This window comes from Phascolarctos cinereus, unplaced genomic scaffold, assembly GCF_003287225.1.
Source record: "Phascolarctos cinereus isolate Bilbo 61053 unplaced genomic scaffold, phaCin_HiC Scaffold_8;HRSCAF=390, whole genome shotgun sequence".
Taxonomy (NCBI): Eukaryota; Metazoa; Chordata; class Mammalia; order Diprotodontia; family Phascolarctidae; genus Phascolarctos; species Phascolarctos cinereus.
In genome coordinates, this window is record NW_027556291.1 from 29691778 (window position 1) to 29717809 (window position 26032).

The window sequence follows — 26032 nt, forward strand, 5'->3', positions numbered from 1 at the left end:
TTGACCCTGTCCCTCCTCAGAAGTATTTGCTTCTGATTACTCTCTTTCCCAGTCTACCCTCCTCTCTATCACCCCCCTGCTCTCTTGTCCCCTTCTCCTCCTATTTTCCTGTAGGGTAAGACAGATTTCCATACCCAGTTGAATGGAACACTTCATCTTTCAAGGCCGCCCATTCTCCTTTTGGACAGCTCAAATTGGCAGGAAGTCTTTCTTGACATCAAGCCTCAAACTGCCTTTTTATAAGTTGTACCCAGTCCTTCTGGTTCTGTCTCTGGGCCCAAACAGAACAACTTCCTTCTCCTTTTTTCCAGTACTTAAAGAAGATTGTGCTCCCTCACCTTCATCCTCCTTTTCTCCAGGCTAAACACACCTGTTTCCTTCATTCAGTCTTCAGTCAGCAGGATCTTGAAGCCTTTACCATCCTCCTGTTTGCCCTTCTTTGAGATGATCTCCAGCTCATCAGTAATCTTTTTGAACTGTGGTACCCAGATCTAGATAGAACATTCCAGTTGTATTCTAACTCCAGGACGTATGTTGTTCAGCAGGGCTGTTACCTACCTGGTAGTTCTAGACCCTGTGCCTCTCTTAATGCCTAAGATTCCAATTGCTTTTTGCCTGCTGTATCAAGTGCAGTCCCCTAAAGCCTTCAGATCATTTTCCAGACAAATTGCTGTCTAGAAGCCCAGTCATGTGGTTTAAAACATTGTGTGCCTTTAAAAAAATTATTTACATCTGTCCCTGAAGAGATGGAAAGAGAACCTTTTAAAACTGTTCCCCCCACTATCCCTTATTTTTATTGGGTGGTTGCGGCGATTTGACGTTAACTATCAGCAGTACAAGGAAAATCTGGCTCTCAGTAATTGCTCTGTTCTTTTTGTCTTTCCCAGGACTCACAGATAAGGATCTAGAAGATATTTTAGAGGATGGCTACAAACCCGATAAGGGCAAAGGTAGGCATTTTGACTCTTCCAACTAAATTGGACAGACCTACCCCTGACCTAATATCATTCTTTACTTCTGTGAAAACAAGACTTTAGGTAAAACATCATGTTGGGGCAGCTATTTTCATAGCAACAACATTCTAAATAGAGGATCTGTTCTTTGGCAGTCAAAATCCAGGCTGTCTTTATGGAGATAGATATTTGCAACCATAACAGAACTGGGTTGCTGACATTATCATCGACATGGCCTGGACTGCTCGGATGGCTCACAGACCCAGGCTTTGTTGACTTGGTCCACCAAACTGACAGTGCAGTCCTTGAGAGGGCATTGGGCATGTGTGTGGGGGTTGGGGGAAGGAAGTGTCTCTTAAGGATCAGGAAAATGGGTAACTCTTTGCTCTTTAGCTCTGTCTTATATTCAGGCTTAAGACTCAGTTGTGAGCTATTGGGGACCTCAGAGGCCGTCTTGCCCAATCTGTATGTGAAGATTCATTCCCTCTACCATATCACAGACAGGTGATCATACTGTGTAATATCCCAGCCAATTCCCCAATTCTCTGGTGAGTTTGGGCCTTGTTTCTCTAAATAAGGAAAGGCTGTTGTTCAAAACTGAGGAAGAAAGAAAGGAACAGAGTAATGGATAATTTTCCTTAATAAAAGAATTCGTTCTGTAGAACTTGGAGTTAGTCAAAACCTGCACCCAAGGACCTAGAGGGCCACATGTGGCCTCGAGGCTGCAGGTTCCCCACCCCTGATTTAGAACCTCTTAAACCTTTGAAATTTATTTTCTACTGTCTTCCTTCATGTTTGAGAAGCAATTTACCTGATGCCACCATATTCAGAATCAGGCTGCTGCTAAAGGCAACCTTCTTTACAGGGAGCTGTTTCTTCATAACTGTGGTTGTTTTAACTGCGAATGATAACAGGATTAGGCTAGACTGGTGTCCTGGAATCAGCTAAAGGACTCGATGGTGGGCCTATTTGACAGTAGGGTTTGATTACGCTATTTTAGGGCACCCCCCCCCCCATTACTACCCATTGAGTTGGGACATCTCTTTGTGTGTCTTCAGCCTCTTGGGAGGACAGTGCCATTTTCTTTACCATCTCAGCTTTCAGGTAAGAATTTCATTTTGATATGAGCTGGGCAGCTGCTCAGAGAAATAAGAAATTGTACCGAAACAATGAGCCCAAATAAAATAACCTGCATTTGTGGTGAGGGGCTAAAGTACACTCTGATTTCAGCTGAGAGATCCAGATGTGTGAGGTCTGGATTATGTTGTGGTAAGAAGATGACTCATTTGGGGGCTGGGGAGTGGAGGAAGAAAATTGAGAAAGGAAATATGATCAGACTGGTGAGCCTGAGAAGGGTCAGTCAAGCCAAGGAGTTTTGTGGTGTTGGGGATTTTTTTCTTCTTATAAAATGTTTAATATTTTTGTTTTTGTATCAGTCATTTCTTGCTATACTCCCCCTCCTGCAAGAATTGAATCCTTCCTTGTAAAAAATAAACACAGTTAAGCGAAAACAACAGATAGTGTGCCTGCATCTTATGGGAGAGGGAGGAATAGAGACAATTCTCACCTTACATAAATTCACATTACACAAATCCAATGTTGTGTAAAGAATTCTAAAAGAAATCCACATTCCAACAGCACACCTATGTGGACTTTACTGTACAGTACTGTGCTCGTGCTGTCTGTTCCTCTCCGTCACCTCAGCCCTCTGTGGCCAATTGAAAAAACCTCTAAAAAATACCCCTCCAAGTGAAAGCAGAAGAGTGTGTGGAGAGACCACCACTGCTGCTGCGGAAACCTCCAGAGCTGGGAGAGGAGCCCTTTGCCCTTTTCCCCCCACCCGCACACGTGTCTGCCCCTACATGTCTGTCTTCTGTCCGTCAGCACTAGGTACTGCTTGTCTGCCCCTGGGCCCACGTGTGTTCCTCTCCTGTCTGTGTCTGGCCCTGTGTGTTCTTCCTCTTGGTTCTGGCCAGGCTCCCACATGGCTTGTCCCAGCCCCTCTGTGTACTTATTCTTGCTCTCATTTCTCTGTCCCCAGCCCCAATATGTTTTGCATTCATGTGTTGGCCTTCCCCTTCCTCCCATCCCCATATCCCACCCCCATCCGTGGACATATTTGCATTATGTCCACTTATATAAAGGGAGAACTGTCTGTGTTAGGCAACCCTATCCCCTCTTTACTTGGCAAAGCAAGGCCTTGACCCTCCTATTTCTGACTGGCCCTGATACTGACTCTCCTCTGTGCTGCATAGTTTACAGGCCTTGTCTTTGCTCTGAGCCCAAGTCAGCAGTGATGCTTCTCTGGGAATGGCTTGTTCCTCCAGGGAAGGCCACTGGCTTTATCACTTAGACCTTGAACGGCTTTCCTGGGCATTTCGTTTCTAGCAGGAGGCTCCAAAAGTCTCTGAGTATAAAACCTCCACATGTTAGGAGAAGGAGTATTAAAAGGGCAAATATTTGGTTTTAGCCAACTCATACTGAGCTCTGGCTGATTTTTCCAGCCGTTTCCAGTATGAACATGCATGTTTAGTCAGACTGAGGAGGCACAGAGGACATTTTTTTGTGGGGGGGGGGAGGCTGTTTGTTTTTCTTTTTATTAGGTTGACATTTTACTGCAGAGAAAAAGGAGGAGAAAGGTCCATAGGGCCTTCCTATAGAATTTATTCATTCAGCATTCATTTCTTCAGTGCCGGCGAGGTTTCTGGTATTGTGTTGATATACAAAGACGGCAATGAAAATACTTCTGGCCATCATGGAACTTATTTTCTCCTGGGGGGAAGCAACATTATCACCGAAAAATAAATCCACAGGAAATACCAAGTAATTTCAGGGATTTGCAGGGAGAGGGAGGATCAGAAAAGGAGGCTCTCTCATGTTGGAGTAGGTACTTGAGGTAAGCACTGAAGGAAGTCAATCATTCAGGAAGCATTTATTAAGTGCCTAATATGTGCCAGGCACTGTGCTGTGCACCGGCGTTACAAGCAAAGCCAGAATAGTCTCTCCCTTCAAGGAGCTCACAGTCTGATTAGGGAGGTGACATGCAAGAGGCCACATAGAAACAAGCTATATTACAGGGTTAATTGGAGGTAATGATGAGAGGGAGGGCATGAGGATTAAGAGCAAATGGAAGAGGCTTTGAAGGTGAGGGTTTAGCAGAGGCTTGAAGGGAGCCAGGAAAGCCAGGAGGTCGAAGTGAGGGAGAGTGTTCCAGGGATGGGGGACAGCCTGGGCAAATGCCTGGAGTTGGGAGATTGGGTGTTTTGTGTGTGGAATAGCCAAGAGGCCAGTGTCATTGGATTGGAAAGACTCCAAAGGCAGGGGGTGCCAGCTCTGAAAGGCTTCAGAAATCCAACAGATGATTGGAGGCTTGATCCAAGGGCTGATAGGCAGCCGCTGGAGCCTTTGGATTAGGTGTGGCTTCCACAGCCACAACTGGACTTAAGGAAAGTCAGTTTTCTAGCCGAGCAGAGGATGGGTTGTAGTGGGGAGAGAGTTGAGGCCACAACCATGACAATTATCTTCGGGTCAGTCTCCCCAACTCTGGATCAAAGTACCAGTGTCAGAGGACTGAGGTGTTGTGAAGGTCCAGTTGACAGGTCTTGGTAACATTATCAAGGGTGAGGAATGAGTTTGAGGGAGCCTGTGTGATTAAGAGGTTGTTGCTGTACCTTTGACAGAAATGGAGTAGTTCGGGAAGAGAGGGTTTGGGTGGAAAGATAGTGAGGTCAGTTTTAGACAGGTTGAATTTTTGAGGCATCTACAGGATATCCACATCTACACATCCACTTGGGAATTGGAGATGTGAACATTGTAGGGGTAGGACATGGAGATAGGAAATGAGCTGGGTTTTGTAAAGCAAGGATTGGAGAAGGGAGATCCTGAAGGCAGCCTGGTTAATTAGGAGGCTGTTGGGGTAGTCCAGGTGAGAGGTTATTCGGGCTTGCGCTTGACTGGCTGTGATGTGAATGGAAAGGAGGAGAAGAACGAGAGATTTTAGTGAGACACTCAGCAGGACATAGCGACTCATTAGACTGACGATTTGGTGCCTCCTGACTCCTCACACATTACCCATCCAGTACCGCCTGCCTCGAACCGTCGAATCATCTCCATCTCTCACTGGATTCCATTCTTTCCATCCTCTGATACTCTGTGTGGACTCAGTTCATAATGCTCAGTGTACTTGTAGCCCCATTTCCTCTTGGCTATCCCAGTGATCATAAAGTCCTGGCTTCTGAAGAACAAATCCTTTCCTCTTCCCCCAGTTGTTTGCTTTCTTATTCCCATCTCATTTCAACCTGACTCTCCCAAGCTCCCACTTTATGTCTGCTGGACTCTGCTATGTTGCCTCCAGGACACCTGCTCCTATAATTAATGAACCTTTTATCGAAAAGTTTTTCTTTTCTCTCTTTCTCTCTCCCTCCTTCCATCTTCTCACTCCCTGAGACCCAGCTCCCTCCTGGCCACTCTTCCAACACTTCATAGGTTTTCTCTTGTTTTGCTGACTTAGAATACTGCTTTCTCCCCGTTACCACTTCCAGACTCTCCCCCTGCCACCATCATATAGGAACCTCTTCTGCTTTGAGGTCCATGCTGTAAATATGATGAAATTCAAAGCCTGATTTCTGTTACCTACCCTTAACTGCCAGGTTGTTCTTCTTTCTTTCTTAATGAGTTCAGTGCCTGGCTCACCATCTTCTGCTTCACCCCAACTCCTACACTCTGTCTCTATCTCTCTTTCTCACACCCAGAGAGATGGTCTTAACCTTGACCTCACCATCACTTATACATGTTCCACTCCTGTGTTGATAAACTATGAAATTCTTTTATGTGATTGACCTTTTACCTCCTTACTATCCCAGGCCATTGTCCCTACTCTGACTTTCCTCCTTTGCTAAGTCTGGCACCTTGGTGAGCTAGTTTAATTCTTATAATAGTGGTGTCAGACTTGAATGGAAGTATCTCTGTGAGCTGCACATTGACTTAGAAAACCACAAAATAACATTCTCTGTGTTGGATTGCATTTTTACATATTTTGTGGAACATTTCCCTGATATGTTTTAATCTGGCATTTCTGCTCTATGGTATTCTTTACTCTGTAATCCCTTAGCCCAGGAGTGAGGAACCTGTGGCCTCGCAGCTGCCTTAGGCCCTAGTCTTGGTAACGCATCTCAGCCCTAGATGACTCCTGTCATCTACCTCTTTCTTCCTATTCACGTGGTGAAGGGAGCTGTGAGTCATAAAATTGTAATGATTTGGTCCACCTGCACCCTCAGTTCTTACAGTCCTCTCTAACCGATTCTCCATTCCACTCACAAGAGCAGCTATTCCAAACCTTCCTGTAGTTCCTCAAGCCTTCCCTGTCCTCCCCCCAGCTCAGTTGAAAACCTTGCTTTCCCTCTTCTTTTCGATGACAAGGCCCACCTTTCATTTGCCAAGGCCAGCTTCTCTCCGGGTATCTTTGATCCTGTCCCGTCTCTTCTTTTCTAGCATATCACCCTCATTCTTTCCTATCTTCAGTATCTTCCTAGCCTCTTTCCCTGCCGTCTACCTACAAATATCCTCTTATCCCCCGTTCTCAAAAACTCCGCTTGCTCCTACTGTGCCCACTAGCTTTTGTTCTGTATCTCTCTTCTCAGCTGAATTCCTTGTAAAAGTAATTTATGCTACGTGTCTCTACTTCTCTTTTCACTGCTTTCTGCACCCATCACAGTCTGGCTACCAGCCTTGTAATTTAACCAGCATTGCTCTCTCCAGAGTTACCACTGATCTCTTAATTGCCGACTCTAAGGAGCTTTTCTTAGTCCTCATCCTTCCTCACCTCTCAGCAGCCTGTGACACTGCTGACCATCTCCTCCTACTCAATACTCTTCCATATCTGTCCAACTGCCTTTGTTCTGTCATCATTTTTGTTGTGCCTGCGCTGTCTCTGTTTTCTCTTTATAATGTCTTACTTGGTGATCTCGTCTTCTACCATGGGTCCAATTATCATCTCCACATAGATAATTCCCATTTCTATGTATCTCTAGTCCCTCGTCACCAAATTCATATTGTACATTTTGGATTGGATGTCCCATGAGCATCTCAAACTTAATGTGCCCCAAACAGCATTTACCTCCAAAATTTATCACTCTTTTAAATTTCCACCAACCCTGTCACTCAAGCTGGCAACCCTTCATTTTCACTCCTCCTATATATTGAATCTATTGCCAAAACCTGTTATTTATCTACCTTTGTAACATCTCTTGTATACATCCCTTTCTTGTGATTCCCATAGGCTCCACCATAGGTCAGGCCTTCATTACCGCTCTCCAGGACTATGGCAGTAGCCTCCTAATTTGTCTCCCCCCCACTCCAGTCTGTCCTCCATTCACCCACTGACATGATTTTCCTAAAACATAGTTCTGATATTGTCAGCTCTCTTTGGCATTTAAGGCCTGAAACAACCTGGCCCCTTCCTCCTTTTCCAGGCTTTTTACATTTGACTTACCTCCACAACTCAAAAACCACTTCCTGAAGAAAATCTTCCTGTCCCTGCCAGCCATTTGACCCTTCTCCTCTTTCTACTCTGTGTGTATCTTGTATGTACCTCTTTATTTACATGTTCTCTTCCTCAGTGTGTAAGCTCCTTCTGAGCAGGGTCTACTTTTGATTTTTTGCTCTTCTTTTATTTCCTGTTGTTAGCCCAATGTCATAGTGCCAGGTGCATAATATGTGCTTAATAAAAGCTTTTTGATTGATTGATTCATTCTGAGCATTAGCCTACTGAAATTGGAGGGACTGGAGAGTTAGACCCACTGCCTTTATAACCACAGTCTGGACAGAGCAGGGCTTTCATCCCTCTGTCTTCCTAAATATTTTTTGTTAATATCTTTTGTTTCTAACCTCATATTCTTTTCTAAGTGAATAAAATGTTTATTAAGTCCTTACTATGTCTCAGATACAGTGCTAGGCACTAGGGACACAAATATGAGAAAGCAAGAGAAATTCTGCCCATGAAACTTCCATTCCAGTGGGGGAAGATAGCACATCCAGGGGGGCGTGGCATGGTTGTGACCACTGGGGTGGAAGCCTGATCTCTGCTCAGATATGGCAAATGTCTCACCTATAGAGCTAGGGGACCTTGAGGGGAAGTCCAGGCTCCCATGGGGGGGCCATGAGGATGATGGCCAGAGAGTAAGTGTGGCATGTTGAAGAGGAATCTAGGAAACGGACTGAGAAGTGGCCATGGAAACCTCCCACCTTTATAACAGAGACAGTCTGTGGAGTGACTTTGTGTAACAGCAGGTACAGAGTTCTACTCCTGCCAGGAAGGGAGGTGTATTTGTTTTTCTCTTCTGTGGGATTGATTCTTTAATTCCAATTATTTGAAATTATTATTATTATTATTACTATTATTACTTTATGTTGCTGTAGTGATTGTGCATATTGGGGTTTTTTTTGTCAAAAATCTGTTTAGATATAAGAATCAAATGCAGTTTCTCACGTGTCCATTTCATTGTAAATGTAACAGAATGAAAACCTACACTGTCCCTCTTCTGAAGAGGTGCAAACATTCATAAACATGGTGTCCAGTCTGGCCATTTGGCTTCTATCTGAGAGTATTCCAAGAGTTTGAAGCATAATATCTTTCCGATATTTTGGGTACTTAGGGTTACACTAGGATATACACATGTATGGCTTGGGTCAAATGAGAACCATTATATCAGGGTCCATTCTGGTCTCCTCTAGACCTGCTGGAGGGAGCCAGGAATCCTTTCTGCCATCAGTCCTCAAATAGAGCCTTTCATGATAGGCCTCTTCTCCCCCTCCTATTAGATCAACAGACATAGAGGCTGAGAATGTGTTGCTTCCTCCAGTGGGGGCAATCTGCTTTCTTTTTTTTTTCCCCCTCACACCTCTCACTTCCCAAGTGGCACCTTCTTGGGAAAAATACAAGACTTGCCTTTTCACTGAACTAGGCCCACGCTCTGCCTGAGGGAGATTTGGAACCCCCAGTCTTTGGGAGCTTGCTAGGCCTCAGTTTCCCAGTGGAGTAGTTATCTATGGACAACCTCAAGTAGAGCTAGGTGGTACAGTGGTTAGGGTGGTAGCTCTGGAGTCAGGGAGACTTGAGTTTAAATCCAACCTCTGACATTTACTAGTTGTGTGACTCTGGGCAAGTCATTTAACCCTGTTTGCCTCAATTTTATCAGTTGTAAAACAGAGTCAATAATAGCACCCGCTTCCCAGGGTTATTGAGAGGATCACCTGAGGTAATATTTGTAGAGTGCTTAGCACAGTGCCTGGCACATAGTAGGCACTTAATACTTGCTTATTCCCTTTCCTGCCACCCCAGAAAGCATTCCTATGACATGCTCCTATTTTGAGACCTTTTTGGCATGGTCTTTGCAGCATCTAGGCCATACTAGTGAAGGTCCAACATGGGCTCACAGAACTGCTTGAGTAGGAAAAAGTTTTTGAGGAGTCAGTAGAGAGCATTTGCGTCTCTGCTCACTTCATTTTCAAGTGTGCTGAAAGTTGTGAGGCTTCTGTTCTTTAGCCAGCTTGTGGCTTCCCCATTGAGTGGAGGCTCCATGGCCACAGCCTATCACATTGTGAGATGAGGGACAGTGGTGATTGGGCCCTTCTGCTGCTGGAGAAGCGAGGGATGGAGTTCCAGATTTGGACTTAGCAAGCTCTGGGGTTGAATCCAACAGAAGCTTTGTGACCCTGGGCAAGAAATTTCATATGTTCAAGCCTTGGCTTCCTCATTCGTAAGATACAGTACCTTTCTCACAGCCTGGTTGTGAGATTTATATAAGATAAAGTAGGCAAAGCACGTTTCAGTCCTTAAAGTGCCATAGAAAGATCAACTATTCTGTGTTATTGTTCTGAGAGAGGGCTTTTCACATCTCTGACGTGATGTAGTAGAGATTGGGAAGCAGGAGCTGGGCCTCAACCTCTGCCCTGGCCAGGGACTCGTGTGATAGTTGGCAAGTGATTGCTTTCCACTGGACCTTAGTTTTTACTTTCTGTAAAATGGAAAGTATGGGACACAACAGATGATATTTTTGTTTACATTTTTTTTTCTTTTTTAGGCAATTGGGTTTTAAGTGACTTGCCCAGGGTCACACAGCTAGTAAGTGTCAAGTGTTTGGTCTGAGGCCGGATTTGAACTCAGGTCCTCCTGACTACAGGGCCAGTGCTCTATCTACTGCACCACCTAGTTGCCCACAACAGATGATTTTTAATGCCCTTTCCAGATAGATGATTCTCTGAAATACTTTTATAAATGCATTCACGATAGACTTAGCGAGCAGGCAAGGATAGGAGGTCCACTGCAGAAGACCAGAGATCTGGAGTTTGCAGTAGTAGATAGGTATGCAAACATAGGTGGTTCCTTCCCACGCCCCCCCCCCCCCGCCAAATGATCTAGGTTGTGTTTTAATTTATTTTGTTAAACATTTAGCACCTACAGCTTCAAATTCATTATTTATTGATTTTTTAGCATTCTTTTAAAATTTTTGAGTTCCAAATTCTCTTCCTCCCTGCGAAACAGTATCTCAGTTATACATGTAAAATGATGCAGACATATTTCTGGGTTAGCCATGTTGCCAAAAAAGCAAGAATAATAAGGAAAGTGAGAAAATTATATTTCCTTGTGTACTCAGAGTTCAGTAGTGGTCTCTCTGGAGGCAGACACTGTTTTGATACAAGGAAACATTTCTTTTGATACAAGGAAACACTTCTTAACAATTAGCACTGTTCGAGCTGGAGTGGCTTGTCTTTGCTTTGGGAGGTGGTAGACACTGAAGGTCTTTAAGGAAAAGGCTCGGTTATCACTCATCAGGGATGCTGTAGGGAGGAGTTTTTGTTAAGTTTGAAGTAGTTGGCCTTTGAGGTCCTTTCTAACTCTGAAATTCTATGATTTATGCTGATGAATCTACACTTATTCCATATGTCCGTGACCATTCTTTCCCCCCCCCCCCCCCCCCCCCCCCCCCCCCCCCCGGTTTTGGGAAACTGTGTGCAGCTGACTGGCCCATAGGGCTCAAACCCTTGGTAGCTCAAGATGGTTAGCCCTCAGCCTCATGCCTACTGCTTCTTCTAGTCAGATAATGGGGGTGGGGAATGGAGGTGTAGAAATTGTAGAGACCTTTCTCAGCTTCTCATAGACTTTTTAGATCAAAGGGAATTTTGAGGTTATCTAGTCCAGTTTCCTCTTTTAAAACAAATTTATGATTTTCATTTCTTTATTTTTTTAAGTCACTTCTAAGTAGATTTGGATCAGTCACTGCCAGGTGTAGTGGTACATACTTCCAGTCCCTGCTCCTGGGGCTGAGTGTCAGCAGGGCTAAGTCCTGCACGAGGCTGACTGATGAGGGCCAGACTGGTCCACACTGACAAGGGAGCAGCGGATCAAAGCTTACAATGTAGGTTTCTATCTACCATTAAGACCAATGTAAGGGCAGTTAGGTGGTGCGTAGATAGAGCACCCGCCCTGGAGTCAGGAGGACCTGAATTCAGATCTGACCTCAGACGCTTGTGTGACCCTGGGCAAGTCACTTAACCCTGATTGTCTTGCCGAAAAGAAAAAAAGGACTAATGTAGACATTTGCCATGAGCAGAGTTAATCTCTTATCCTCCCACTCTGAGACACAGAACAACTTCTAACAAAGTGAGAGCAATTTTTTCTAAAAAGAAGTCTTTCTTGCTTTTTGCATGTATGAATATTTCAAGGCTAGCATAAGGTTGGGGGCCATAGGTCCTGCAGTGGATGGAGTGCCAGGTGTGGAGTCGCTTAACTCTGCCTCAGTTTCCTCATCTGTAAAATGAGCTAGAGAAGGACATAGCAAAGCATTCTAGTATCTCTGCCAAGAAAACCCCAAATGGGGCACGGAGAGTCAGGCATGACTGAAAAATGAGTGAATGGCAAAGCATAGGCTTGGCAACCTAGGGCCGTTGTACTCTACCTCATTGGTTTGATAAGAGGTTTCAAAAGATACCGCTCCTTCGGACTTGTGCAGAGGTAGAAGAGAAGAAATTAAAGAAATCTGCACTTAAAAAATTAAATCCAGGGCTATATGCTATCCACTGCATGAGCATTTAATGATGGTTTATTTTTTAAAATTTCATTTATTTATTTGTTTTTAGTTTTCAACTTTCACTTCTATAAGATTTTGAGTTCTAAATTTTCTCCCTCTCACTTCGCTCCTTCCTCCCCAAGATGGTGTGCAATTTTATATGGGCTATACACGTACAATCATATTAAACATATTTCCACATTAGTCATATTGTAAAGAAGAATTGGAACCAAAGGGAAAAGCCACAAGAAAGAAGAAACAAACAGACAAACAAAAATAGCATGCTTCGATCTGCATTCAGACAACATAGTTCTTTTTCTGATATGGATAGCATTTTCCATCTGTCTTAGATCCTTGCATTGCTGAGATGAGCTAAGTCTGTCATAGTTGATCATTGCACAGTGTTGCTGTTACTGTGTACAATGTTCTCCTGGTTCTGCTCACTTCACTCAGCATCAGTTTGTGCAAGTCTTTCCAGGTTTTCCTGAAATCCACCTGCTCAAATGATGGTTTGTTGAAGTTGAAATGCACACTCTGGGACACAGAGATGAAATGTCCCCTAGCTCCTGCCTGAAGGCCACTCTTGATTTAATAGGAAGTTAGGAAAGATACATTGGTATCTGTGATAAAAAGTAAAATGAAAAAAAAGTACACAGGAGAATTATAAGCCAAGTGCTAGCTGAGGTCTGGGGTTTCGGCATAGAGACAGTTTCACTGGGATGTGTAGTACAGTGGAAAGGGCACTCAGCTAAGGTGTCAAAAGATCTGGATTCTAATCCAGCTCTGACACTTAACTAGTTCCGTGGCCTTGGGCAAATCACTCAGTAATAACAATATGATAGGTAACATTTATAGAGTGCCTAGGCATTTTACAAATATCTGATTTGGTCCTCGGTACAATCCCACTATGCTGTTATTATCTCCATTTTACAGATGAGGAAACTGGGGCAAACAAGTGAAACGATTTGCCCAGGGTCACATAGCTAGGTCTGAGCTGGATTTGAAATTCAATTCTAGGCCCATGGCTCTGCCCACTGTGCCACCTCGATGCCCCTGTGAGTTTATTTCCATATCTTTAAAATGAAACTATTGGTACTTGTGCCATTTACTTGTAGGGATTTTGTGAAGGAAAGTTCTTTCTAAAACTTAAAGTGCCAGAGAAATGGGTGTTATTTTTATTGTCATTTGAGCTGTATTTTAAAGACTGTGTCAGATTTTAGTGGCTGGATTTAAAGGAGATGAGCATGAGCAAAGGCACAAAGTCAAGATGGTGTGCACTGTGGTGAGGGTGCAGGTGGGGGGATGTTGGAGAGCCCAGAGAAGGGAGGGGAGTAGTGGGGGATAGGACTGGAGAGGTAGGGCGGCTCCGTATTTTGTAGAGAGTTTGAATTTGACCCAGATGGCAGTAGACAGCCATAGGAGGGTTTTCAGCAGAAGAGATGTTATCAGATTAGTCCTTAAAGAATATTAATGTAGTGGCAGTGTGAAAGGTGGATTGAATGGAGGATAGAGGTAGGTAGTGAAACAGTAGTTCAGGCAGGTGACCTGAACTAGCCATATGAAAAAAATGCTCTACAACACTAATAATTACAGAAATGCAAATTAAAACAACTTTGAGGAACCACATCACACCTGTCAGATTGGCTAACGTGGCAGGAAAGGAAATAGACAAATGCTGGAGACATGGGAAGAACAATGCACTGTTTGGGGAGCTAACCCAACCCTTCTGGAAAGCAACTTGGAATGATACCACAAAAACCATTAAACTATGTGTCCTTTGTCCTCTCAGTACCACTACCAAGTCTGTTCCCCAGAAAGATCAAAGAAAAAGGACCCACATGTACAAAAATATTTATAGCTGCTCTTTTTGTGGTAGGAAAGAATTGGAGACTGGGGTGGGCGGGGGGAGCAGTTTTGGTATATGATTGTGATGGAAGATTATTGTGCTGTAAGAAATGGCTAGGGGGATGGTTTCAGAGAAACCGGGGAAGACCTGTATGAACTGATGCAGAGTGACATGAGCAGAACCAAGAGGACAGTTGATTTAGTAATAGCAATATTGTAGTGATGATCCACTGTGAAAGATTTAGAATTCTGGTCAACACAATGACCCAGCACAATTCCAAAGGACTTAGGATGAAACATACTATCCATGTCCAGAAGAGAACTAATGAACTCACAAGTACACGTTGAAGGATTCGTTTTCTCACTTTCTTGGTGATAGAGGATGAGGGAGAGCATGGCTAATGTAGAAATTTGGTCTTCATGATTATGCATATTTATAATAGGCTTTTATTTTTCTTGCCTTCTCATTTGATGGATGAGAGGGTAGAAGGAGGGAAAGAATTTGAAACGGGAAAAAAAAAAGTAAGTCTTTGTGCTTCAGAAAAGTAAAACATTTAAAAGGTGGGGGGGGGGGCTGAACTAGGGCAGTAGCAGGAAGGAACCGAGAAGAGAGGATGGATGAATCCCCAAGCAACTCTGTCATCTACCCCCCAAAACATACTGACCATGATCAGGAGAGGAAAAGATAAATGGGGGAAAAAAATATATGAAAAAAACAGACAATCCTTTGTCTAAAGAAACTTTAGAATCCCAGGGCTCATACCTGGAAAACCTAAGGGAAAGACCCCCAACTTTGTCATTAGAAAGAACTGGAATTCAATTTCTGATTCTGCCACTATCTTGCTTTATGCCTTTGAGTGTGTCACTTCTCCATCTGGGCCTCAGTATCCCCCTCAGTAAAATGAGGGAGTTTGACTAGATGATTTCTTATGCTCCTTTTAGCACTGAAATTCTGTGACTGGAGGACTTAGAGGCTCTCATGGAACAGAACAGGGGTTCTGTGAACATACTTCAGCACTCTTTATAACAGGCTCTTGAGTAGTTAGGGGGGCTGACCATGTGGTGTGGCTGCTTGGGGATGCTGTGTAATGGCTTCCTGCCTCTGAACTTCAGAGATTCTTTGCAGTTTGGACAGTTCCTCGCTGAAGGACTAGAGGCTGCTTTGATCTAAAACATCCAGTTCAAAAGCTTGCCTGGATTAAAGTGGTTTTTTTCTTTTCTTTTTCCTAAAGAAAGAGTCCCCTACATTATTTGAATGACTGAATGAAAAAGGTGTTTATTAAGCAGTTACTATGTCAAACCTTGTGGAAACAAAAACAAACAGGACAAATCCCCATCCTTAAGACACTTAATAGCTGAAGACAACGCACATTGGCCAAGCTAAAGTTGGTAAGCAAGAGCTGGGGAGGTGTAAGCGCAATGCAGGCTGTGTGCTTTAGAGATGGCCTGATCCTGGGCAAGAGAAAGTGAAAACTCACCTACAGAGCCCAGGGTCCCAGTGTTCAGGCGGCGTGGGTTGGAGATGACCAGGAAATGGCACCGTGGCCTTGGAGGCTATGGTGAGAGCTCATCTCTGAGGCCAGCATCCTTAGGTTCTGAGTCTTATTGGAGTTTGAAGAGGTGGTATTCATATTTACCCACGGTTGATAGCTGTTTCTAGGGCTGGAGCAAATAGTGAGTTGTGGTCTGTGGGATGCAGAATTGGCTAAGGATCAATTATAGAGGCACTGGCTTCAGAAGAGTGAAAAAAGGTGAGGTAGCTTAGGAAGCCCTCTCGTTCCCTGGAATAGCCAAGGTTTTCCAGGTATTACTCCTTGCCCCAAGTTGACTCAGAACTCCCAGACTTATTTAGCCCTTGGTTTGCATGAGACTAATGGGGTTAGCCCTCTTTTATGGACAATCTTGGCTGGTTAATAGGTTAGAGAATGATTTGTGGAGATAGGTTTTATTTCCCAAGTAATCACTTGGTTTCACTGTAGAAGGCCACCTAATAAATACCTCCTCTCAGTGCAGAAGACTACACTAGTGTGTCCACATTACTGGAAAATCAATTTCAGTCCGAGGGCCTCTGGACTGACTTAATTGTGTCGTCTTAGTACTTGTGAGTCCAATGTTTTTGTTTCCCTCAAAAACCAATCTTACACCCGGTCAAGTCTTCTTCCGTTGGAGTACCTGGGGTTGGTCTTCGAATTGCCGTAGTGCCCTTTTGTACTGTGTAAACTTTGCTTATGTTACTTTGTCAGTGAACTTAAAACCATGAAAGTTAGAACTCAGAGTTCTCAGTCACCTGGAAGACTGGGATTTTGGGGTTCCGGGGATGAGAAATCCTTGGTTGAATGTAGCACGACTATAGTAGATACAGTGCAGGGCTTGAGGTGAGGAAGCCCTGGGTTTATTCCTACCTTTGCTACCTACTAGCTTTCTGATCATGAACAAGGCGCTAAACTTTTCTGGATGTCATTGTTCTTCTCTATACATTAATGTGCAGGTTTTATTAGATGCTTCTGAAGCTCTCTTCCAACTCCAGATCTCTGATCCCATCAGCCTTTGATTGGGTCACAATTTATTAGGTTCTGCAGGCTTAGGGAAAGGGCTGTGTCAGAGAGAATCAGAGGCACAGTTTTCCATCAATCAATATGCCGGTATAGAGGAAGGAGGGGAGAGAATGATTTACAACTGGGGAGTAGGAGCTGAGTTTTGGGAGCATGGGCAAACACTAATTATTACTGTGCCTTTTCTAGGTGATGGCAGGTATGAAAGCAATGATGACCCTGGAGCTGGTAAGTTACTATATGTCTAGATCATGTGTTCTTAACTAGCAGCCCATTAACTTGTTTGTTTTGCAAATATTTTGATTTGTATTTCGATATAATTGGCCTAATTTGTAAACCTTCATGTTTTATGTTATGCGTTTAAAAACATAATTGTAGAGGAGTCCATGACACACAAAAAAGGTGAAGTAGCCCAAGTCTAAATGTCATTCCTTGCCACCCAAACCTTTATTTTGAATAATTCTGATCATATTTGTTTGATGCACAAAACAAGTAAAACAGCTGGTGGAGCTGCAGCAACTGCTTCACACATTTCCTTCTACAAAAACCAACAGATACAGAGATCACTGTGGGAGAAAATCATGTGACTGAGTCCGGATGGTAGACAGAGAGGAGAGGCGTTCCTCCAAAGGGTGCATAGCCCACAGCTCTTTAGTGCAATGAAAGTTTTACAAAATTTAACTGTTGATATAATGAATTTATGTATATATACTTATGGTAGTGAATGATAAGATAGGTTAATAATATATTGTATTTACGCATTTATGACTTAGTAAATTTTTTTAAGTTTACATTCATGCATTATTGCGATTTTCTGCAGCATGCTGCAAATCTTCAAAAATTTCCATTTAATTATCGATGGCCCACCTGCGAATGTGGAAGGATGACTGTAGCTAGTCGGAGGTAGGGATTAGACTGATCTCTGCTTGGTCAGATTGACCTTCCTGACCATTGGACTCGTCTTGAACTGGAATAGGTTGATGTGGGAGGTGGCAAGTCTCTTCTCCCTGCACGTCTTCACTTGGCAGTTTGATGCGTACGAGTGTGGATTCTTATTCAGCCGGGGATTGGACTAAATGTCCTCTGGGTGCCCTTCTAAGTCTGAGTCTGTGTTCATCTGAAGTCCGTCTCTGTCACCAGTCACTGAGCAGTGTGGTTGGCTGGTTTGGTGTCCATAGACCTCGGTGTGGTGGGTTTCTGTGTTTCTGTGCCTCACCTTACCTGTCGGTGCCTCTTTCCATTTTTTCTTTGGCAGGAACAATAGCAGAAACTGGGACAATTGCCGGCATAGCCAGTGCCCTTGCGATGGCACTCATTGGAGCAGTCTCCAGTTATATTTCCTACCAACAAAAGAAATTTTGCTTTAACATTCAACGTAAGTGATTAGAGATGATCCTCTCTTTCTCCTGGAGTTCAGTCTGTACCCTTCTCTCTTCTTGACAACAATGTGTATGAAATGCTGTGAAAGGGAAGATAGCAGTCAGTTGTCTTCCAGGGAGAATAAAGGGAATGGGGCCAAATCACTAACAAATCAGAAGCTGATTGAGACCCAGGGAAGAGCTTCTGGTTTAGTAAGATAATCACTGAAAAGGTCATAGAGGAGCCATTTACAATAGGATAAACGTCATCTTAGGTGGGGCGAAGTGGAGGCTTTCCCAAAGAGAAGGGACTTGATGTGATGACCTTTGGAGGTCCCCTCTAGCTCTGAAAGTTTGCAGTTCTTTTGGGCCCCGGTGATTAGTGGGAGGCAGTGGAGCTCTGTGGCTTGTGGGTAAAGCAGGCATCGGGACAGAGGATGAAGGCCACAGGCCCTGTCTTCCTTGTTTGGAGCAGAGTAGTGGAATACAACAGCAGTCTGTGCTGAGAGAAGTGCTGGCTCATTAAGCCCTGAGCTTTAGGGGAGGAAAAAACAAAACAAAACAACCCAACTCTTCTGTGCTGGGGAGATTAGGGGTTTGGGGAGAAGCCTGGACCAAGTTGGTTTGGAAGGTGCTAACACAACAGCCCCCCCCTCCCCTGGGAGGGAGGGGGAGGGGATCTTCTGATGCAGTGAGCGCTGCCTCAGGAGATCCAGTCTTTGGGGTCACTGTGCTCCGAAGCCCACGGAGAGCTCTCCCATCATCTTGAAAGATCTGCAGTGGCTTTTGAGGTAAGGGAGAAGTAAGTGCTGCTGCAGTTCTTTATTTTCTCCCTTAACCAAAGCTCAGTTTTCAGCTTTTCACCTTTACTGGTCGAGCACGCTTCATGTAGCCAATAGGATTTTGAAGAGTTCTATGTAAATAGCATAGTTGTTGATGGTCTTATATTTTCAGTGGGTGTGGGAGGGTGGGGCCCTCAGTCTTTGCAGGGGGCTGGAGCACCCTAATGTAACTGTTTCGTAACCTCTGAAGTATACGTGCTGAATTCTCTTCAAGAGAGCTATGTCTGTACTTGAGGACACTGTTTTCCAAATGAAAAATTACCCAAGCTGTGAGGGACTGTCATTCCTGTCTTCCTTCCTCAGGCTCCCTGTGGGGAGGCACAACTTGGAATAGAACACCCCCCTCCCCCATCCTGCTCTTAATCCTGGCCTGGAGCTGAATTTCTCCAGCTTCTAGGTGAATCTCCAGGATGCTAGAAGAGCACAATAAATTAGCCGTGTGCCTTTGGGCTTGGGCTTACACTTCTGGACATTGAGGGTATGAAGGTGCATGCCAGGTGTGTGTGCTTGTATTTTGGCAAACACAAATGAGACTGTGTAAGTGGCAGTTTGCTATTGTTTTTCTTACTGAATATACATGTTATGTGTTGAAGGCCAGAACCGAGAAGTCTGGGCCTTGTTTCCATAGGGCCCTTGTGCAGAATAATCTTTTGGTAATCAGTCATAGACAGCATTGTGCCACGGAAGGGTGAGCTTAGCCAAAATGGCATGAGAGGGTAGAGATAGACTCTTTTTTTGCTCTCCCATAATCTTATTATTATTTAGTCTTAAGTGCAGTTGTTACCAGGCAAGCAAATGCCAGGTGTTGGAGATAGAGAGACAAAAGTGGGCCGGTCTCTGCCCTCAAAGAGCTTGGGTTGTGTTGGGGCGGGAGACAACCTGTACGTGAAGGTACATGTGCAAAGTCAATACAAAGTAGTTTGGAGAGGGAAGGCCCTAGCAACTGAGAAGAATTGAAAAAGCTTCATGTAAGCAAAGCCTTCAAAGAAACTCTGGTTTCTAAGAGATAGAGATGAGGAGAGAGTGCTTTCTGTGCATGAGGAACAGCAGCTGGTACAGAAGACAGTGAGATGGGAAATGGAGTTTCATGTGTGAGAAACAGTAAGGAAGTTAGTTTGCCTGGGCTACACCTGTGTTAGGGGGACCAGATTGTGAAGGACTTTAGATATGATCGAAGACAGCTGGGAAGGATGTAGGGTGAAAAGTGCTCTCCATCTCCAGAGAGAGAACCCATGGAGCCTGAGTGCAGATCCAGGCAGACCTTTTCTTTACTTTCTTTCTTTCTTTTTTTTTTTTTGGTCTATGTTTTCTTTCACAGCATGATGGAGTTTCTATTTGATCCTAAAAGTAATAGAGCCACTCTAATTTATTGAGTATGAGAGTGACATCATCAGACCTGTGTTTTAACAAAATAATTTTGCCAGAGGATTCGATTAGAAAGGGGAAAAACTTAAAGCAGGGAGGCTGATTAGGTGAGTGAATAAATGAAAGCTTGAAAACACATTAATTAGACACTTACTGTGTACCAGGCAGTGTGCTGAGTGTAGGAGATACCAATAGAGAAGCCAGACCATTCCTGCTCTCCAGGAGCTCCCCTGCATTTAGGCTTGTAGGGCCTTAGGTCTACCTAAGGTTCATTCCTTACATTGAGCACACTGGAAGAATGTGAGGGCTTGCTGCTTTGATCTGAATTTGTAATCATTCTATGGCCTAAACAAGAGTTAAAATTAGTGTTTGAATGTATGATATGTAAAAGATTCCATTTCTGAAGTATCTCTTTCTTTCAGAGTGAATATAATTAGAGAAGGATAAACAAGCTTATGAAACAAAGTTGTGTATCTGTTTAGTTGTGAGGTTAAAGTCACTTGGTGATTTTAGTAAACTATTATGAAAATAATGCATTTTCATTTGAGCAGTGGGAACGTAGATGCAGTGAAACTGATTTTTAATAGACAATAGAACCTATACAACCAAGTGAATGCCAGTCAGTTGCCGAATATTGCCAGTTCTGCTCCTTAGGGAACTTGCAACCTAACAGGAATGATGCTAAAGCTTATAGAGGAAAAGTGGTGGATTATGTGCCGAGTATGCTAATTAGGTGATAACATGCAACTCCGTCATTCACTACTGGAGATCGGGGAGGAGGGTTTCCTAAGGGGCATGCTTTTGGTTTGTTATGTCTTGTAACAAGATAGCTTCAGGAGCTGACGCCTGCAGCTTGACCTCTGGATTGTATATGGTAACTGTGGGCATCAATGCTTGATGGTTCTGCTAGTACAAGATAGTCCTGGTCATACAAGGGATATTCTACAGAGGTCAGCTTGTTCTTGTAACAGGGAGAGACAGTTTACCTCACTGGGCCCACTTATGAGTCACTGCCAGAGAGAGGGTCCTTGGGCTGGAGGGAAACTGTCAGGGATAGTGTTTCTGAGGCCAGGGAGAAATTGGGGTCGAAGCACCCCGTCAGAATGAGTAGGATTAAGAACATGAATACCAGGAAGAGAGGTAAAGATGAATATGAATTATAAAGAGGATTAATTCTAGTCCTCAGAAAGGCATATTGGGAAATGGTAGGCCCTCAGCAGCCTAGGACATGAAGATTTGTCGACAAACATAAATTATGTCACACCATATTGTAGGCCTGTGTGAGGGGAATCTTGAGGGTATGAGTGTGAGGTTTTTTTGGGTCACTGAGGAAAGAACTAAGTGTCCTAATGGATTTGAATGTGTGGACAGTCCCTCCAGCTTTCTGGCTTGGTGTGGAATTCTGTAGCTACATCTGTTTATTCCCTACCTGATAATTTGCAGTGGTGGTAAGGTAAGCGTAGACCAGGGAGACTTCCTTTTGTTGACTTATGTGCAGGTTCCACTTAGAGGCAAGTAGGTGGTAGAGTGGATAGAACATGGTAGTCGGAGCCAAGAAGTCCTGGGTTTAATTGCAGCCTCAGACATCTACTAGCTATGTCTGTTTCCTCACCTATAAAATGAGGATGATTAATAGCACCTATTCCCAGGGTTGTTGTGAGGATCAGCGGAAGTAATATTTGTAAAATATTTAGCATAAAAAGAGATTTTTGTAAAGTGTTATGCAATCTTTAAAGCATTGTATAAAATGTTATTAGCTGCTGCTGCTGCTACATATGACTACTATTGCTGCTGCTGCTGCTGCTGCTGCTACTGTTACTACTACTACTTCTGAAGGCAAGACTTATGGCCCTGGGCAAACTCCTTCCAACCCTATATATTTGATCACATGACCATTTAATGCTAACTCTCATCTTAGGCACTGGGAGCGATTCTTGGAAGCACTCATTACCTATCAGCTTTTAATTCTGTTAACTCAGTGTCCCCTGACATTGGTTTCTTCTATTACCTTTCTTACCAGTGTCTAGTTGCTTCTAGGGATTCCTAGAAAATCCAGAGATGGCATGAGAGGGCCCCACCTCCAGCCAAAGTACATGGAACTTGCTTGTCTGTAGTGTTAAGGGGTCAGAAATTGGCCTACCTTGTAAGGGCTGCTTGCTCTGTTTCTTGGAAAGCTAAGGGTTCTCTGAAGACTCTGTTCGCCTCAGTAGTTCAGATTCAGAGTTGCTTTCAGTGTGAAGTGGCCTCTTTGGTATTCTCTAGACTTTCGCAGCAGCGGGATGGTTGGGAGTTTGATGATTGGTAGAGGTGTGGTTATGCTGAAGAGAAACCCAACAGTTGCTCTCATGGGGAGGGTAGAAGTGGGATGGTGGCATGGCTCCCACTTTGGAGACTCTTGCGAGCCTCTGTTTCTAGAACACTTAAGCCTAGGACTTGAGTTTTCTAGATTCAGGTCATTAATTCTCTAGTTCTAGATCTCTAGGTCTTAAACTTTAATAAACCTGGACCTAGGCTTTGTTTTTCATGGGGGGTGGGGGAGGATCTTAAGTTATCCAGATCTGAGTTGAAGTATCTAGGTTTCTAAGACTATAAAGGCTAGGAATTTAGTTCCTTGATCCTGTAAGTTTCTCGAGTCTCTAAATCCCTAGGTTCCCTAAGTCTCTAAATGTTAGAGATTGTAAGACCTAGAAGAAACTTTCATCTAGACCTAGAGACAGTGCTTTAGTCTTTAGGTGTGTACGGGTCTAGGTATCTCCATTTATGAAATTCTCTTTCACTCTCCCTGTTTCTATCTCTCTGTCATTTTAAGTCTCTTTCTCTCAGTTTAAATAGCTCTCTAGCTAGCTATCTCCATTCATATGTTTCTCTCACCACCTCAGTCAGCAAGTATTTATTAAGCATGTGCTTAGTATTAGACATACAAAGAAAAGCAAAAGCAGTCTGCCTGATACACATTTTCACATCTGTTTCTTCCTCTGTGCATCACGGTCTCTCATCTTTATATCTACATTTATCTCTACCACTTTTTAGATAGATCTAGATATTGCAGTCTGTATCTCTAAATTTTATATGTAGCTCTTAATCTCTTATTTTCATCTACTCCATATATTTCTCCTCTAAACCTCTTTCCCTGAGGCACTGCCCTCCAGTTCCTGCACTATCATATCCCTTTGCCCCTTCCCTTTTATTTAAGATCATCACACCAAAACAAAAATTAATCCCAGACCCTTCTTCTTTGACTCCCCTCTATGGCCCTTGCTGATACTGTGGTTCTCAGGGCAGGCTTGTATCATCCCCCATCCACATTAGACTGCAAACACCTCATCCTTATTCAGGTTTTCTCTAATTGCCCACGTGTTTGTATTTCAAAGTTTCCAGCAGAATGCAGGGGGCTGAGGGGAGCCAGGAAGTCAGATTAGGACTCTTGTAAAATCTACTCAAAGGAAGAAACCAAAATTGGTGAGTTTTTAGCGTGCAAACTATAAGGCTGTGCCCTTCAAAGAAAATTACTGATTTCACATGTATGCAAAAAAAAAAATCCCAAGAAGTCATATTTAAAACAGATATTTCTTCTATTTAGAAGTCTGCTAAAATAAGGGTTGCATCTTGTGGTTTTCAGTATACAATAAGTGGATACAATCCCATGCAGGGGCATTGTGTCCATCAACCAGCATTTGTCAAGTGCCTATTGTTTGTCAGGAATTGTACTGGGCATTTGGGTTACAAAGACTAAGATGAAAGTGTCCTTGGCCTTACATCGTTATCCTGGGAAATGACAAATTATATGGAGGAGAGAGGGGAGTGAAGTCATTGCACCTCCAGGACAGTGGGAAAAAAAGGGATAGGCATAGAGACATAAGGATATGTGTGTATGTAGGGTGTTCTGAAAGTCTCAGTGCACTTTTGGGACACTGTGTATACATACATGCATTCATGGAAATAGGAATTTAAGATTTATATCTGCACGAGAAATATCCACGTTAAGATGCTAAGGAGAGAGACCTCAAGATGTACAGATCAATGTGTAGGTCTGTCAAGTCCGAGATGTAGAGATCTGGAGCTAAGAACTACAGACGTAGACTTAGAACCTTTGAGAGAGCGAGCTGGTAAGTGTCCACAGAACCGTGGCATCTTCATAGTTATTTGTCCTGGGGGAATTTTTGATTTCTCCTAACCCCTTCCCTCCCAGTGAGCTACCTCATATCATGAATGTTTTTTGAAAGAGAAAAAAAAGTCAGTAAAGCTGATCAATACATTGAAAAGATCCAAAACTTTATGCAATGCTCCACATTCATGGAGTGGGGGAGGTGTTTTGTCATAGCTTTTCTTTGGGGCCATGAGTTTCGTTCTTTTCAATTCTGTCAGGTTCATTTTGAGTTGTTTTGTGGTCGTGGCTCTTTTTCCATTATCACACTCATTGTTTTTTGACTCTGATTACTTTGTTCTGCATCAGTTCATTGTATCATGCACAATCAGTGTAGCCATTCCCTAATCCATGGGCATCTCCTTTGTTTCCAGTTCTTTGCTACCATAAAAAGTACTGCTCTAAATGGTGTAGAGGGGACCTTGTTTTAACATTGTCCTCCTTGGGGTAGGCAAAGGGCCTGGACATTTCATTCGCTTTGTTTGCCTGATTCCAAGTGGAGCAAATGGATTGTTACATGTTAGATCTTACTACTGTGCTACTAATCAGTAAAACAAGAGCTTGGCACATAACTTGTCTGCCCAGGCAATGTGAGGGAAGGGGCGCCAGAATGGTCTTTATGTCCCTGAAACGTCTAAGTCCATGGTGGACAAACTGTATTGAAACTTTTCTTTTGAATTATTTAAAGTAATAGAAATAATTTTTCTCCTATGTCCCTGCCCTTCCTTCTTGGAGGAAAAGAAAAACAAAACCCTTGTAACACAAACCCATTTGAAGTAAAACAGATTGCCTCATTCTCCCCTGAGTCCACCATCACTTTGTCAGGAGGTAGGTAGCATGCTTCATCAGCAGTCCTGGAATCGTGATTGGCCATTGCCTTGATCAGAGTTCTGAAGTGTTGTTACTGTATAACTTGTGCTGCTCACTTTTTGGACTTTTATCATTTCTTACAGCGCAAAAGATTTCCATTACATTCGTGTGCCATCTATGAGTTATTCAGTCATTCTGTAACTGGGTATAGCCTCTTAGTTTCCAGTTCTTTGCTACTACCAAAAGATCTGCTGTTTTGATGTGCGCACTGTTTTATGACATTGTGGCCATAGTTTCATAGTGCTTTCTAGAACGGCCGAATCAAGGCCCAGCCCACCAGTAGGCTAGCTGCAGCATCATTGGCTGTGTTCAGTTGAGTCTGTGACATAGAACGCTTCATTTCTCTTTTCACTTACCACCACATTTTTGCTTCATAATTTGGCCTTAAAGGTTTTGTAGTATCAAGTGCTGATGCTTAATGGTGCGGACGATGTTTCTGTACTCATGATTGGTCTTCTGGGCATTTTGGACTTTCCAAATAGTTGTGTGGCTTTAGATTTTGAAAGGCGGGGGAACTCTCCTGGGCAGTTTCTCATATTTAGCTCAAGGATAACTCACACATCCTGGGAGATGGCAGGATCCTGACAACAGCCTTGCAAGAAGCTGTATTATCGAAGAATGGGGGGAGGAAACAAAGGATCTTTTAGCAAAACAAATTAAAAGTAACAACTTCAAAGGAAATGACTGATTCTTTACATGCAAGCAAAAAAACCTCCCCCTCTGAACTATGTTTAATCTCAGCGTTTATTCTTGCAGTCTTATGTGGTAGCTTTGTCCATTTACTAAAGGCTTACTTACAATGTGCCAGGCACTGCATAGAAAGGCAAAATGAACATCTGTGATGGCAAGCAGCAGCACTAGGACTTTGAGAATGTGCTGGATAGGAAGGTCCACCAGGTATTCCCGAGTGAACCTAAGGTAGTTTCTGGGGGCACTGGCAGAAGCCTGAATTCTGCAAGTAAATTGGCATACAACAACAATAATTTCTTAGATCCCAGCAGCCAAAGAAATCACTTCTTTTTTGCCCAGGAAAGAGA

The 26032-nt window shown here is 43.4% G+C and overlaps 1 protein-coding gene across 1 annotated transcript in view; it reads left to right on the forward strand.

Moving 5' to 3' along the window:
* Window positions 1-26032, forward strand: part of CD99L2 (CD99 molecule like 2) — a 154347-nt gene that overhangs the window by 124196 nt on the left and 4119 nt on the right. The window contains exons 8-10 of the mRNA XM_078148039.1: window positions 888-950; window positions 16606-16644; window positions 17672-17791. Coding sequence (XP_078004165.1) covers window positions 888-950; window positions 16606-16644; window positions 17672-17791 — 222 coding nt within the window. The remainder of the gene's footprint in view (window positions 1-887; window positions 951-16605; window positions 16645-17671; window positions 17792-26032) is intronic.